Raw genomic sequence first — 15953 nt, 5'->3', positions numbered from 1 at the left:
TTCACCTATATAAGCTTTGGGTGAATGAAGTTTAAGGAGGCTCTGGAAAGTTCAATGAAACACATCTTATAAAAAGTGATACTGGGACAGAAAACCACCATCTCCCCAGCTTTGCAGGGCACCTTGGGGGGTACAGGCTCCCCACAGACGGACGCGCAGACACAGGTGACCCTGCTGGTCAGGAGGCCCGCTCAGACAGGAGCCTGCAGTCAAGAGCGATGTCTGCAAACACGCAGGTATCCAGAGGGACCAGGCCGGCGACAGAAAGGGCTAACGCGGGCCTACTTGGAAACACACAGGTGGCGAGGAAGGTGGGGAGCTGGTCCTCAGGCCTGACCGGCAGACGCCGGGTGGGGATGTGCCCGAAAGCCCAGGAACCTGGGGTGCTGTTACATTTTCTATTTTGAAAGGCTGGCAACAGTAGGAAAGCCCAGAGGCCAAATAAGAAAATAAATGCCTCGTCAGGATTTGGCCTCTTGGCTGCGGGGTTGCCATCGGGGGTCCAGCGGAAGGATCTCTGGGGTCCAGGTAACACCATCGCCCCGGAGCTGACACCCCACCTCCCACTCCGCCCCGTACTCTCTTCAGTCTTCCCTGTGGGTATTTCTCTCCCATCTTGTAAGATCCGGCCTGGACATGAAAACAAGTCCTCCAAAACCGGTCTCCCTCAGCCTCCTCTCCTTCCTGTGCCCCTACCCCCCGACCCATGGGTGGTCTGCGTGCCCTTGTGAGACAGCACTTCTTAGTCCCGATGTGACCCGGCTGCCGCCCTTCCTGGCCGCCCCACCACGTCCCACTTGGTTCAGTGGCTCCACTCCGTGCCGTCACCCTTCCGTTCCCGGTATCCAAGGCTGGTGCCCCCAGTGCTGGCTCAAACAGGCCTTTACAACCATGTGGAAGACAGAGTGAACACTGGCTTTGGGCCATTGCCCGCACACCACCAGTCGATGGGAATGGCGTTTCATTGTGCCTGGTCTGGTCACCTCATCTTGTTTGAGAAGAGAGAGAGAGAAGGTAGCAGGGGGTTCGACCCCCGGACTCCAGGTCATTAATAAAAGGGGTCAGGTGTCTGCTCCTGTGACTTACTGCTCCAGTGGCTACGGTGACTGGATGGGTCACTGGGGTATGACGGTTAACTCTTCACACTAATATTTACTAGAATCTCGGAGTACGTTTTTGTTATAAGATGGGACATGGGCGGTGAAGAATCCACCATCCACAGCACCGCTGACAAGAAAAGTTCACAACTCACGATGCTGCAGAATAAATGTAGGGGCTCAGTCCGTTAAGCATCCGACTCTGGATTTTGGCTCAGGTCATGACCTCATAGTTCGTAAGTTCAAGCCCTGCGTCGGGCTCTGCACTGGCAGCATGGAGCCTGCTTGGGACTTGCTGTTCTCTCTCTCTCTCAAAGTAAATAAATAAACATTAAGAAAAACCAAAGAATAATTGTAAATGCTTTCATTTTGCTTATGACCATGAAAGACAGGAACGTTCACTTCCAGATGAGCCCAGCTCCCTCTGCCACACACGGTCGTGACTAAGCATGATGATACGCACCGAACTTCTTTGCAGACGTGTCATACTGTGCGGCTATGTTAAAATCATGCTGAATGATTTTAAGATCGAAATTCTCTACATTGGCACCAGTGACTGAGACCGAATTTGTCGTTCCTGCCACTTCGAGTGACTGGTTAGCACTAAGAAAAAAAAAAAAACCCAAAACTCCTAGCCTTATAAAATGTTTATGTTCTTATTACATTTGCAATATACACACAGCACGAGGCTCATCATAACAATCCCTGGGAAGTCTGCGGAGCGACGGTCTGGTCTGGGTACTTGTCCGCCGGGCCAGGGAGATGGGGTGATCAATGGCATTCACAGCTCCCTCACAGCCTGCAAACTGTTTACATTTGCTTAAGTGCTTACTGGTAAAACCTTCAGGAAATTTGAAAAATGTCTCCTGCAAATCCCTATATAATGCTTAAGCTAAACCCTGTTCTTTAAGTGAATCATTGCCAACTACACAATCCATTCATTTCGCTTCGAAAACTCAATCTTGGTGATTTATTTCGAAACCAGGCATTGGCCGCCCCCCACCCCCACCCCGACCCCCAGTTAATTCGTCTTCTCTCAGGAACCTTCCCCTCCGCTCCGTTCTCTCCATCTCTCCTGCGTGCAGCCCACACCTACAGCTCCCCAGCTGCGGATCGCTCTGGTCTGATCCATCAAGCTGGGAAGGGAACGCTGACGGGTATTATTTTCCGGTCAGCATCACCAAGCTGAAGAAGGGAGATTTCAAGGGGAGGGTCATCAAAACACACAGGCGTTTCAAACTAACCAGGCCCTCTTCTTGACTTTGCTGGCCAAGCGCCCTTATCCGCGCCCCCGTCCCTTGAACCCCCAGTGAACTTCTCCATCCTGATTCAGTCGTTCTGCCCAGCGCGCACTGATGGGCTGTCCCGTCCATCTGCGAAGGCTTTTGTGCGTCTGGCTAATTTTTCACCCGTATTATGAGCCTCCTGAGCCTTGTGAAAACAGGACCGGAGGTACTGGGAACATTATGGGTAATCAACACATTCTCAATGAACTGAATTGGACAAAGGGATTATTTAATTTTTAAAATAATCTGGAAGAACAGTAGACCTTGATGTTCTTAAGAATGAGTCCTTTTAGTTAGGGGAGACCAGGGAAAAACTTATTACTTAAAAAAAAAAATACATGTTTAAGATGCTTTAAGTCTGCATCCTTCTCTTGTCTGCAAACAGAGAAACCAGGACAGCAAACTCTGGCTTGGACGGGAGCAGGGACACTCCTGCAGAAGAGTGGTCAAGAGCAGGACAGCGAGGGAGGAGGCGTTCCACACGGGAGGCAAAATACAAGACGCGGTCAGTGTTAAATTTAAGATCTTCGCCACAAGAATTTGATAGCTAGCGTGTGCACTGGAGGTGGGGGAGGTGGGTCACAGCTAGAAGGTTACAAAGCAGAATAAGGGCTCGAGATACACATCTGGCCAAGAGGAAGGTCAAGTGCAGCGGAAGGAGCCCTGGGAGGAGCAGCCTTGGGTCCTTTGTGCGACGCCCACCCCCACCCCGCACCCCTCTCCCTTGACTGGACCAGGGCTGAATCATGGGGCCCAAGCGTGGGCAATCCGTTTCCTCTCACAAGGCTTCAGAACCGGGACAGAGGACTCAGCTGGGAGTCCAGGGGGCTGAGGCTGAGGCTGCGGCTACCATTTCGAGAATGTTTAAGCCAAAGTGGGATCGGAAGGCCACTGTGCCGCGAGGGAAAAATGAAGCTCTCATACAGAGAAAAGCACAGGTGGACAGCAAGGAGGGAAGCTAAGCCGTGACCAAGGTGCTGAGGGGCCCCCTTTCCAGAAGCCTGGTGGTAGAAGAGCTAAGAGAAAAACTAGATGCAGTGCTGATTCAACAAATCTCTGGGATAGAAGGACCACTTGTCCAAATGCTAAGTCAGAAGAAGAAAGGGCCCCGATGGGGTGGTGGGGTTGGAAGAGGTATGAAAGACCCCCCAGGGAGAGTCTGAGCCCAGTGCCTGCTCTCAGACGGGCCGGTCTGTGGGTCTTTGAGCTTGGGGACCACAGGTAGAACGGGTCCCAAGGGCCCCCAGGGCCCCCAACAATGCCAAAACCAAGTGCCAGATTCCAGAGCTCTGATATTATTTGGTCCTCTGAAACCGAACTGAGGTGTCCCTTAGGAAGAACTACTGGGGATATTCACCTGTCTCTCTGACCTCGGCTCATCCTAAAACTACCAAATCTATTAAAATAATTTTTTTTTTAACATCTATTCATTTTTGAGAGACAGAGACAGAATGCAAGCAGGGGAGAGGCAGAGAGAGAGGAAGACACAGAATCCGAAGCAGCCTCCAGGCTCTGAGCTATCAGCACAGACCCCAACGCAGGGCTCAAACCCTCGAACCATGACCTGAAGGAGGGCGCTTAACCGACTGAGCCACCCAGGGGCCCCCAAATCCATTTAATCCAGTGAGAACCAATGTCGCCAGGGTCTCTAGGGAATGGAAAGCCTTTAAGGGCACTGAACACCTGTGATCTGCAAGAGGTGGAAGGAAGGGAGTGACCAGTGAGGGCGGAAACCCGGCTGGGCGACAGGAGGCTCAGAGTCTCGTACGTCTTCCTTCTGCCTGTAACAAGCTCCTCGCCAACGCGTGGAGCCGGAGTCCCAGAGCTGTGGGTCCCTCAGGCTGTGACGGCTGTGCTGACACTCGGCCTCAGGGGGACCGATGCACGGGGTCCGGTTCCATGTTAACAGGGAAAGACTCTGTGCTGAGGCGCCAGTCCCAGAGGTTAAAACAGCGCCGTTCCGACCCCCTGGAGCCAGGGTCTCCAGACATCTCCGGAGGCACGAGTAGATGCTAGATCTCTTCCACTCAATGCACCAGGACCCTCGAGCTCAGCCCGCGTGCATCTGGGATGCTCCCTAAGTGATGGGAGGCACGATGTGCTCAAATTCATCAAGTGGCCCCCCAAGCCATTAAAACACTGATAAATAATTCTACCACGAAGGCCCCAGGGCTAAAGTAAAAAGCAGAAAGGCATAGGGTCAAATGTTTCCACAGGAATCACATCTGGTAAACAGAAGCTACAAGAGGATGTTTCTATGAACCGCCTACAATTATTGTATGGCCACGGCGCCTCTCCAACAGTCAGAATAATCACTTCCCGTGTGCCAGGAGAGTGAGGACAAATTTAAACACCTCATCTCAGTATTAAAAAAAAAATCGTCTTTCTTTCCACTGGTGAGGAAAACAGGAAAATCAGTCTTTTACTGACAGTTGATAAGGAAGACAATCTTTCTTGCATTAACGGGAAGTGATTCCTTAGATCCACATTATTGTCATTCACTGTAGGCAACGGATATAAGTACTGTCATCTGTATTCTCCTTGGCGAAATGTGATAACTAATAACGTAATTTTGAAGATTTTTATTCTCATTAAATGGCATTTGAGTTGTAAGGATTTTTGCCTTTCTCAACAAAATTGCACAAAATTTCTGTTGCCTAAAATGTAAAGGGGATGTTTATACCGTAACTGGCTATTATGACAACAGCTCTCTTACTATTCCTTGTGGATCGAGTACATTCAGTGTCACTTGCTCCATCACTGGAAACAATACAGACAAAGCCACAGGGGCCACTGGGCGGGCAGGCGGTGCTGGAAATCGATGAGCACTTTTCACTGTCTTGAAACACAGTGGAGCTGGGAGTTTATTTACTCTCTGTAGCTCAGCCGGAAGGTGGAAATACATCAGACGCATAATTATCCTCCGAAATCCCCTGCAGTGGCCCATAAAGTGCACGCAAGCTTAGGCATGTAGTTCTGGGAAGTGCTGACCACGTCTGCTGAAGTTCGAGAACCCCTGTGTTATGTCGAAAGAGGGACCGAGGGGCAAGTCTGCATTCAGATGGCGAGGCGTTCGTACCTTTACGGCTGTCAGGGGAGAGACGGGCAGCCCTCAGGAGTCTGTCTGCCTGCAGGGTCCACTCCGTTCTAAATGTCCGGCACCGGCAACTGGACTGCACGGCCACCTATCTTTGCCGGGTGGCTGTGAGCGCCCGACTGGACAGCGGGGCTGCTGCTTTGGGGGTTCGGGGCTAACGTCTACTTTGCTACACAACCTCCTCCTGATGAGTTATGTGCTGCCTGCACGAAGAGTGCGGAGTGTAAGAAAGCTGGACATACGTGTAGACAGTGGAGACCTTCCTGAAGGGACGTCTTGAGAAACTCGAGAAGATGGGTGGGAAGGAACAGGAGGTGCACAGGCAGCGGGGTCAGAGATTGGCCGGGTGTTTCTGTGGGACACCTGTGATCCCCAGGAAGGAGAAATGGCTTTGAAAAGCAGACACACTTTACGTGAACTTTCGGGCAGTGGTGGCCAGCCTGCGTTCTGGGTGGCCCCTCAGGGTGACCGTCCTGGTCTAAGCCATCGTCAGCTCAGCCTAGACCAGTACCAGGCCCCGCTTGCTCCTGAGACGCTATGGTCCGTTCTGTAGGCTTCCCTTAAAAACACCAGCGTGATCGCAGCAATCCCGGTCTCACATGGCACTTCTGGCTCTCTGCTGCACGCCGCCTCTCCGTCACCTGTGACCTCCTCTCCTCCCACTCGACCCCTTCTGGCCACTGCGGCCCCCGTTCTCTTGACTGGGTCAGGCACAGCCGGCCTGCTGGGGCTCTGCACCTGCTGTTCCCTCTGGCCACGCTTCCTTCCTCCCCTGCATCCTCACCCTTCAGGCCTCAGCTCGGAGGCCACTCCCTCAAGGGCAGCGTCTCCGCCCACTTTCTCAAGCAGTCGCCACCAATTGCTCTATATTATGTTTATTTTCTCTGGACAACTGCTGGCCATCTAGAATGACCTTTGAAAGTTTATTTGGTTCACTGGTTTACTTTGTACCTCCCTGACAGGACAGTAAGGAGGGCCGGGTCTGGGTCACAGGGGCCACACTCTTAGCCGGAGCCCCACACCCGTAGGTGTTCAGCCCATGGTTGTGGACGAGGCAGGAGCGAGCACAGTGATGGCCGCACAGTCACTCACTGCTGCAGAAGAAGGGTCCTGTTTTCACCTTCCCCCTAAGAAGTAAGGGCATCACCCCCATTCTACAGGAGAGAACACAGCAGTCTGCTAACACGGCCCCGCCGGGGGGAGCAGACAGAGAAGCTGGATTCGGAGTCCAGGCACACGGACCCCAGACTCGCAGACTCTGCAACCTATATCCATGTGGTCCCCGGGGACAAGCAAGGGCCCTGAATACTCACTAGTGTTGCACACAGTATAATGCACACGTTTAGCGTGCACAGCTAATTCTGAGTTCTGAAAAAGGCAGAGAATGGTGTGAGCGCCGCCATAATTGAGACACAGACTATTTCTGGGGCGCCTGGGTGGCTCCCTCGGTTAAGTGTCCGACTCTCGATTTCGGCTCAGGTCATGATCTGACAGTGGTGAGATCGAGCCCCGTGTTGGGCTCTCGGGGGAGCGTGGAGCCTGCTTATGATCCTCTCTCTCTCCCTCCACCCTCTGCCTCTCTCCCTGACTTACTCCTTCTCTCTCAAAACAAACAAACCAACAAATAAATAAGTAAAGATACAGAATATTTCTGTCACCTCCCAAAGCTCCTTCATGCTTCTCTGTACCCCACCCCCTCCCCTCACCCCTCTCTCCCCGACTTACTCCCTCTCTCTCCAAATACATAGATACATACATTCTTACACACATAAAAATAAAAAAGATACAGGATATTTCTGTCACCTCCCAAAGCTCCTTCATGCTCCTCTGTACCCCATCCCCTTCCCTCACCCCCAATTCCTCGAAGCCACTGCCCAGATTTCTGCCCCTAGAGTTCTGGCTTTCCAAAATGTCACCCACATGGCACTGCACAGCATGTAGCCTTTCGTATCTGTCTGCTCCCACTTACAAGGCTTTTGGAATGTATCCATGTCATTTTAAGTGCACAGAGGCTGAAGGACACTTGGGTTGTTTTCAGTAATAATGAATTACACTTATAAATATTCACGTACAGATCTTTGTGTGGACGTACGTTTCCAGAGACACAGAGGACTGGGGTTATATGGTAAATCTTGTCTGACTTCATAGGAATCTGCCAAACTGCTTTTGCAAAAGCAACGGCCCCCCTGTATTCAGGCCCAACCTACAGAATTCAGCTCATTCCACATCCTTGCCCGCACTTGGTATTATTGTTTTAGAAACGTTAACTGTTTTAATAGGTGTGCCGTGGTGTCTCACTGTGGCTTTAATTGGCATTTCCCCTAATGACTAGTGATACTGAAAACCTTTGTGGGTGTTTATTTGACATGCACATTCCTCCTCGAGTGAAATATCTGTTTAAATGTGCTGTCCATATTTTGGCTGAGTTATTTTCTTGCATCCGGCTTCAGGGATTCTGCATGAACTCTGGACACAAGTCCTTCAGAACTCCATGCTCCGTGAATATTTTCTCCCGCTCTTTGGCTGGTTGTTTACAGGAGTGTTTCTGGGAGAGCAGAACATTTTATTTTGGTGAAGTCTAACTCACCTGTGACTTCATTTATGGTTTGTGCTTTCTGCACATTTTTGCTTTGTTGCTCTTGTGTGTTTCCTGTAGAACTCCTGCCCCGCCTCCCGCGGCGGGATTCTGTGCCCTGACCTTGTGTCTGTGCCTTTGCTGCATCCACTTCCTGGTCCTGGTAGCTTTTCTGTGTCGTTTGAATTTTCTGGGCAAACCACCACACGGTCTGTGAATGAAGAATTCATCTCTTCTTTCCCGATATGCAGGTCTGTGATTTCTTTTCCTGTCCTGAGCTGCTTAAGAGCCCCCAAAACGACAGGGACCACGGTCTCCTCCCGATAGCACAGCCTTGTGTCATGACGGTGGGGCAGGTGCGTTTTCCCCGCCTCCTTCCTGGCTCTGCTTCCTAACACCTCCTTCAAACCCCTCCCTCCAAGTCTGGCCAAGAAGTCATTGGCTTTTACCCTTGAACACGTATTCTGCACGCCTCAGCCTGTCACGAGGGGCTCCTCACCCTGACACCGTGTGACCTGTGCTCCTATCTCTGAGTCTTCGCTTCTGTATGTCTCCTTGTTGGGACGCCATTTCTACTTCTCTAACGTCTGTCTCCCTGTCCGCCCATCCATCCCTCATGAAGCATCAGCAGTCTGCCAGCTGTGACGGCTGGAATGCGTGCTCTGTGACGTTCGGGGCTGTGGTCAGCTTCGTGCCCTGCTGGGTCGTGGCATTAAAATAGCACTGAGTACAGGACAGGCGCTCAGGAAACTGCTTTACAAAACGATCCTGGGGCCTGGAGATAAACAGATGGAGACTCCACCTCTGTCCTGGAAGGACGCACAGCGTAAGGGAGCGAGAGGCACAAGGGTTTGCAGAGTGCTGCGTGGGGCTGGGGCAGGGGTGCACATGGGGAACCGGGCAAGCCCCCACACCGACACCTAACCGCACCCACCCCACGGGACCGGGGGAGCAGCTGGCCCTTCCACAGGAAGCAGCGCTTGGCACCAAACCTGCCCAGGCAGGGAAGGGGCAAGGTCAGCACACCTGGTGAGATGAGGGGAAGCTGGCCCTTCGGTGAGAACACCGGCAGCTCCATCCAGTCTCCACGTCACACAAAGGGACAAATGACAGGTGGTGAGCACAGGGGCACCTGGGCGGCTCAGTCGGTTAAGTGACCGGCACTTGGTTTCGGCCAGGTCATGGTCTGACGGTTTGGAGCTCCGCATTGGGCTCTGTGCGCAGACAGTGTGGAGCCTGCTCGGGATTCCCTCTCCCTCTCCCTTGTTTGTTCCATCCCTCTCCCTCCCCCCTTCTCACTCTCAAAATAAACAAACAAACATTAAAAAAAGAAGCAGAAAAAGGTAAGCACAGACAGAGGAGACTGGACGGACCAGGAAGGATCAGACCCTGAAAGGCCTCACACGGAAGACATTAGTAAAGCATGGAAAACATGTATTTCTTCTTAAATATATTTAGAAGACCCGACCTCCCCACCCCCGCAAGGGTGTTAAGCCAGAGACCACTGTGATCACGTCGGGAAAGCCTGGGGAGGATGATGGAAAGCGGCAGCGAGAGCAGCTGGGGCACGGTTCTAGAACCCCGCAAGCCGGGGTGCTGTGACACCAGAGCGGGGGCGACAGCACGGTCCAGGGTGACTGGGGGGCTGCCAGACACGATCTATCCCACAGCCAGCCAAGGCGTCTAGAGGGACTTTGGAACCCTGGTTAACAGAAAGTAGTGGGGAGAGGGGCGCGGAGACTGGGGTGTACGCTTAAGGAGTCTGAGACGCCCAGAGGACCCCGAAAGAGACTTTCAAAGGCCTTGGCTCAAAAGAGCGTCTGGGCTGGAGGTACAGACAGGGCAGAGCGCAGGGTCCGCGGGGCGAGGTCCGGGCAAGAAGGAGCCCAGTGGCCACAACAAGGGAGTGGTCAGAGGAGGGAGGAGCGGAAAGAAGACGCGGAAAAGGGCGGACTGGCTCAATGCCTCCTCGTCCTCTGGTTCTCGGCTGGGAGACCTCGCGCCTCTTCTAAGACACCTCAGATGTCCCTGCGCCCTGGCTACATCCCCCACTCTGGACGTCCCCGCGCCCCTGCTAAGCCCCCCCTCCATGTCCTCACGCCCCCGCTAAGCGCCCCCCCAGGTCCTCGCGCCCCTGCTAAGCCCCCCCTCCATGTCCTCAAGCCCCCGCTAAGCCCCCCCCAGGTCCTCGCGCCCCCGCTAAGTCCCTCCCCCCCACGTCCTCGCGTCCCCGCTACATTCCCCCCACGTCCTCGCGCCTCCCCTGAGTCTCCCCAGACTCTTGATTTCATCTCAGGTCATGATCTCGCATGTGTGGGTTCAAGCCCACGTTGCGCTCTATGCTGACAGTGCAGAGCCTGCTTGGGATTACCTCTTCCTCTCTCTCTCTCTCAAAACCAATAAACATTTAAAAAGAAAAAGCACTATCAGCTGTGTGAGTTCTATAAGGTGTTCAGTGCCCAACCAGCCATGTTTTCTTGGAAGAGAAAACAAAAAGTTCAGAGAATGGCCATCATGCACATGCACAAATGCCCTGATGGGTGCGCATGGTTCTTTCCCAGGTTCTCCAAAATAAATAATAAAAATAAAAATAAATAAATAAATAAATAAATAAATAAATAAAATAGAACTAGTCCAGACATATGTTTCCTTCCTTACCTATATTCCTTTAACTTCTTAGAATATAATTTATCCACTTCAGTATAAAAATTTTCAAACTAAACTGCAATCACTTTAAAAAATTAATGCTATATATGGTACCTATCTTTCCCTGCCTGACTTATTTCACTTAGCATGACACCCTCGAGGTCCATCCACTTTCCTACAAATGGCCATATTTCATTCTTTCTCATTGCCATGTAATACTCCATGGTGTATATATACCACATCTTCTTGATCCACTCATCAGGTGATGGGCATTTAGGCTTTTTCCATGTTTAGGCCATTGTTGACAGTGCTACAAACATTGGGGTACATGTGCTCCTATGCATCAGCACTCCTGTATCCCTTGGGTAAATCCCTAGCAGTGCTATTGCTGGGTCATTCATGGGTCTAACAGGAGAGACCTGGCAGGGGACCATGGGGAGAGGAAGGGGGAAAGAGAGCGGGGAAGAATGAGGGACCCAGATCAAGGGAGACTACTGAATACTGGAGACGAACCATGGACTGAAGGGGGAGGGGGAGGGGGGAGGGGGTGATGGTCATGGGGGGGCACTTGTGGGGAGAAGCACTGGGTGTTATATGGAAACTAATTTGACAATAAACTATTATAAAAATAAATAAATAAAAAATTAATGCTATATATGGGGCGCCTGGGTGGCTCAGTTGGTGAAGCATCTGACTTTGGCTCAGGTCATAAACTCGTGGTTCGGGAGTTCAAGCCCCATGTCAGGCTCTGTGCTGACAGCTCAGAGTCTGGAGCTGCTTTGGATTCTGTGTCTCCCTCTCACTCTTCCCCTTCCCTGCTGGTACTCGCTGTCTCTCAAAAACTGAATAAAACATTAAAAAATTAAACAAAAATTAATGCCATATATATCTCTCCCTCCAACCCAGTAAATGGTCACGATATGTCTAGGATGGAGTGAAGCCAAGCTAGGTACGAAGGTGGAAACAGCTGTCATCGACAAAGATGTCCAAGGACTTCCTTCCCGGACTCAACATGCTTACTGCTGCTCATTAATAGTGATGGGAACTTGCACTGCACACACCAAACTGCAGAGTCTGTGACCCGGGCAGATTCAACGAGGCAGATCAGGCCACATCAGATGGGGCAAATCAAGAATTTCAAAACAAATCGGCTGGGCTTTGCACCCAAATGCCTGATAGCCACTGTGGATGTCAGACCCACCAAAGCCGAGGAATAAACGCTACTGGATGGTCTGTAAGACTTTCCACTATACCCCACAGCCAGCCACTTACAAAACACCCATGTCGGAGATGACTATTCACTAAATTACAACAAGGACTAACTGGCAGGATACAAAGTCTGCAGTTTGAAAACCATGACTCACCGTGCAGGCATTCTGCCTCAGACTCGGAACCGCTCCTACAACTGTACCGATTTAATAAGATACGTCCTAGCTCTTAATATAAGTTTGAGTCTCTTTTTCTAGCCCTGTAAGTTGCCCTCTCAGAGCCCAAGTTAGGTAGCAATTAAGGTTTATATCATTAAGGAGACTCTGCCCAGCTCATCTTGCAAAACAAACGAGGAAGTTACAAGTTGAACAAGACTAACACCTAGAGGACAGACTGTCTCCCTTAAAGGATAGGCATTGCCAAGGCCAGCCACCAATCCCCCACTCGGGACGCACTGAAACACCTGCTGTTCTTGGGTGCAGAAAATGACCAGACTGGGCAAAGTGAGAGGAGACAGCGGTAGAATGGCAGGCCTCTATCTGACCACCATTAGATGCCTAATGGCTGCTTCCTGGGCTTGTCCCGCATGTGCCTTGGTTCTAGAGGGTACGGCCTCACTGAGGAAAGGGACAAGAGCTTGCATGAAATCTGACCAGGAGCACAAGCGGCTTCTAGTTTCTGGAATGGGTTACAGAGTTTGCACGTGCTCTTCTAAACCAGCCTCACCCAGAGGGTCCTGGGGGGCTCAATCAGTTAAGCATCCAACTCGATTTCAGCTCAGATCATGATCACATGGTTCCTAAGTTTGAGCCCCGCATCAGGCTCTGGGCTGATAGCACGGAGCCTGCTCGGGATTCTCTCTGCCACTCTCCCATTCATGCTTGCACACCTGCTCGCTCTCTCCCTCTCGCTCTCTCTCTCTCTCTCTCTCCCTCTTAAAATTAAAAAAAAATTTTCAGCCTATAAAACATCACTCAAAAGTATTTCTGGGGCACCTGGGGGCTCAGTCAGTTAGAAGCATCCAACTTCAGTGCACGTCATGATCTCACGGCTTTGAGTTCGAGCCCCGCGTCGGGCTCTGTGCTGACAGCTCAGAGCCTGGAGCCTGCTTCGGATTCTGTGTCTCCCTCTCTCCCTGCCCCTCCCCTGTTCACCTGTCTCTCTCAAAAATAAACAAACATTAAAAAATTAATAACAATAAAAGTACTTCTGACACTTTTTAAATAAACACATGGCAGATGGCTTTATTTAGATTTCAAAAAATGAAATCAAATATCAGTAGATATGAGATTTCGGTTCTTTCCACGGCTCCTGGCAATATAACAGTATTTTAAATTCACTTAAGAACTGAATGGCTACAAGCAGCTAATACTAAATATCAGTTTTACACAGACTTCCGAATGTATCTGCATTTGTTTCCTTGATGGTTCTAGTGAAGATGTGTGATCGGGTTGATCCGCAAGTGTTACCTGACACGTGTTAAGCTCCACGTGGGCACTGCCTGGAAACGTGAGGGCAGGATTCACGGGCTTACAACAGTCAGTACCAACCATTTGCCTCTTTTTACTCTTTTTGGCTGATAATATCCATTGAATTAAAAAAAACTTTAAATGCCAGCTTCAAGGACTCCAGGAAGCTAAAATGTCTAATTATTAACCATTAGTGATATTAAAATATTTATATGCCTTTTAGCTCTACTTAATTGAATCTGGGAGAGAGAGTAATGGAAGCAGCCCTTCACTCGGCAGATAACAGCATTCTCAGTCTGTCTGAAAACCGAGGGCTCTGACTAGACCTTCCTCCGGAGCCCCTGTAGGGACTGGTCTGAGATCACTGTGCTAATGGAAGGAATGTTTTTATCCTCAGCCTCCACACGTGAACGGGTCCATGTTTCAAAGCGGGCTCTCATAAAGAAATCCACGGGGGGAGTCTCCCCGACCACGGCACTGCGGATCTGAGCCGGCTGTAGGTGTCTGCAGCGCACTCTGGGCAGAGTGGAAAAGTACTGTGTGTCCACACCGGTATGGCCCTTTGCGGGCGTGTGATTTGCCCTTCACAACTCAAGGCACAAGACTGGGGGAAACGATTCGGGATAAACCAGCAAATGAATGTTCTAGACGGCGAAAGAGTCTTGTATTCGTGAGTTTACCTGATCTGTCCACGAACCAGAGGTCTGTTCTTTGTCCTATTCATGTTTGAATCAAACGGCACCTCAAAAAACTGCAAAAAAGATGGAAAAGAAAGACAGGAGGCATTAAATATAATGTGAAGCAATTCTTCTCTTCTGCTTCTGCTCTCTCATTTTGTCCGCAGCAAATTTCATTTTAATTTTGATAGCACGGACCCATGTACTCGATGGAGGAAAATTCTCTGGGAGAGGCATATTATGAAGTTTCACAAATTCGTGCAGGACGTGCACCGGTCCCACACTTAGCCACTCTGAAAACCACTTATTCTTTATCCAAAGCCACTGTTGCAAGGGTAAAGCATCAGTGCTCCAATGGATTTCAGAACCCCGCACACATCCCAAGGCCTATGAATCGACCAGAAATAAATGAACCCTGGGAAATGGGCGACTGAAGTCCAGAACAACCATGAGGTGACCCTGTGACTACAGTAACAACCCTTCTCTGCCTAGGCTGTGGTCCCAGCATCACTCCAGTGACCCCTTTCGTTCTCAAAGCAGCTCAGTTTGGACACTACATTGGTATGGTCACCCTAACAAAGAGGGAGAAGAAGAAATTCATACTATAGTGTAGGGGGCAGCAAGCTCTTAGCTCATGGGCCACATCTAGCCCGCACCTGCTTCTGAGTGGCTCACAAGATAATAATATGTGGGTTTTTGTTTACATTTTTTATTCATTAGAAAAATACATCCAAAGAAGAGTACTTCGTGACATGTGAAAACTACATGAAAGCCAGAGAGCTCAGTGTCCACAAATGGAGTTGTATTGGAACTCGGCCACACTGGTTTGTCTACGCCTCGCTCTGGCTGCTTTCAAACCACAGGGGCTGGGCCGGGTAGTTGCCACACAGATGGTACGGCCCAGGAAACCTAAAACACTTACTCTCTGGCCCTTTACTGAAAAAAGGTTTGCCACCCTTTCCTCTAATGGAAGGACTGGCCTGCAGATGATTATAATAACGTGTATAATACAACGACAGAGAGAGGGTCTACGATGGACTCGGAACCAGCCGGGGAGGCTCCTTCCAAGCCTTCTCCAACAGACTTAAAGACTCAACGGGAGTCCGACGCTTTAAGGGACTGGAGGGAAGGAAAGAGCGGTCTCGATGCAAGGGAAAGCCGACAGAAAGAAAGGCACAGGAGGCAGAAATTTCATGATAGGCTCAAGCAGCTAGACGAATTCAGGATAGCATAGAGGTTAAGGGTCCTGACTTTGAAGTTAGAGATGAGGGTTACATTTCCGCTTTACAAGCTGGGAGTGGCGAAGTAACACGGTCTGCAAGCCAATGTCCTCATCGGCTAAAGGAGGGCAGTAATATGACTTGCAAGGTTAATGTGAGGATTAATGATAGGACATACAGCATAATGTTTGGCATATGCAAGGTGCTTATGACTATTTTTTTTAATGTTTATCTTTGAGAGTGGGGGGGAGGGGCAAAGAGAGAGGGAGACACAGAATCGGAAGCCGGCTCCAGGCTGCGAGCTGTCAGCACAGAGCCCGATGCAGGGCTTGAACCCAAGGACCATGAGATCATGACCTGAGCTGAAGTTGGGTGCTTAAATGAGCCACCCAGGCGCCCCAACTCTCCATAGAGTGTGCAATCTTGCCCTTGTCCTGAGATCTGATTTTTGTAATGTCACTTGATGGCTGGTGTTTTTCCTTTGGATATTTTAACATAATCGTAAATGCAATGTGTTCCAAACTGAACTCAACACATATCCATGCAAATCAAGTACCCCAGATTTTTTGGGGGGAGGGTCAAATATATAACCTTTTCTCATATAACTCATATTGAAATCTTTATAATCAGCTTTGATTTCTTCTATTCATTGACCAACAATATTCACCACCAAGTCC

General features: G+C 50.3%; 1 protein-coding gene across 2 annotated transcripts in view; it reads right to left on the bottom strand.

The window, feature by feature from the left end:
* LOC115282216 (protoheme IX farnesyltransferase, mitochondrial) overlaps positions 1–15953 on the bottom strand; it is a 126683-nt gene that overhangs the window by 23902 nt on the left and 86828 nt on the right. For both annotated transcript variants that reach the window (XM_029928119.1, XM_029928120.1), the window contains exon 5: positions 14060–14130. In XM_029928119.1, coding sequence (XP_029783979.1) covers positions 14060–14130 — 71 coding nt within the window. The remainder of the gene's footprint in view (positions 1–14059; positions 14131–15953) is intronic.

Source organism: Suricata suricatta, chromosome 17 (assembly GCF_006229205.1).
Source record: "Suricata suricatta isolate VVHF042 chromosome 17, meerkat_22Aug2017_6uvM2_HiC, whole genome shotgun sequence".
NCBI classification, from domain to species: domain Eukaryota; kingdom Metazoa; phylum Chordata; class Mammalia; order Carnivora; family Herpestidae; genus Suricata; species Suricata suricatta.
This window is presented reverse-complemented; position numbering and strand designations above follow the sequence as displayed.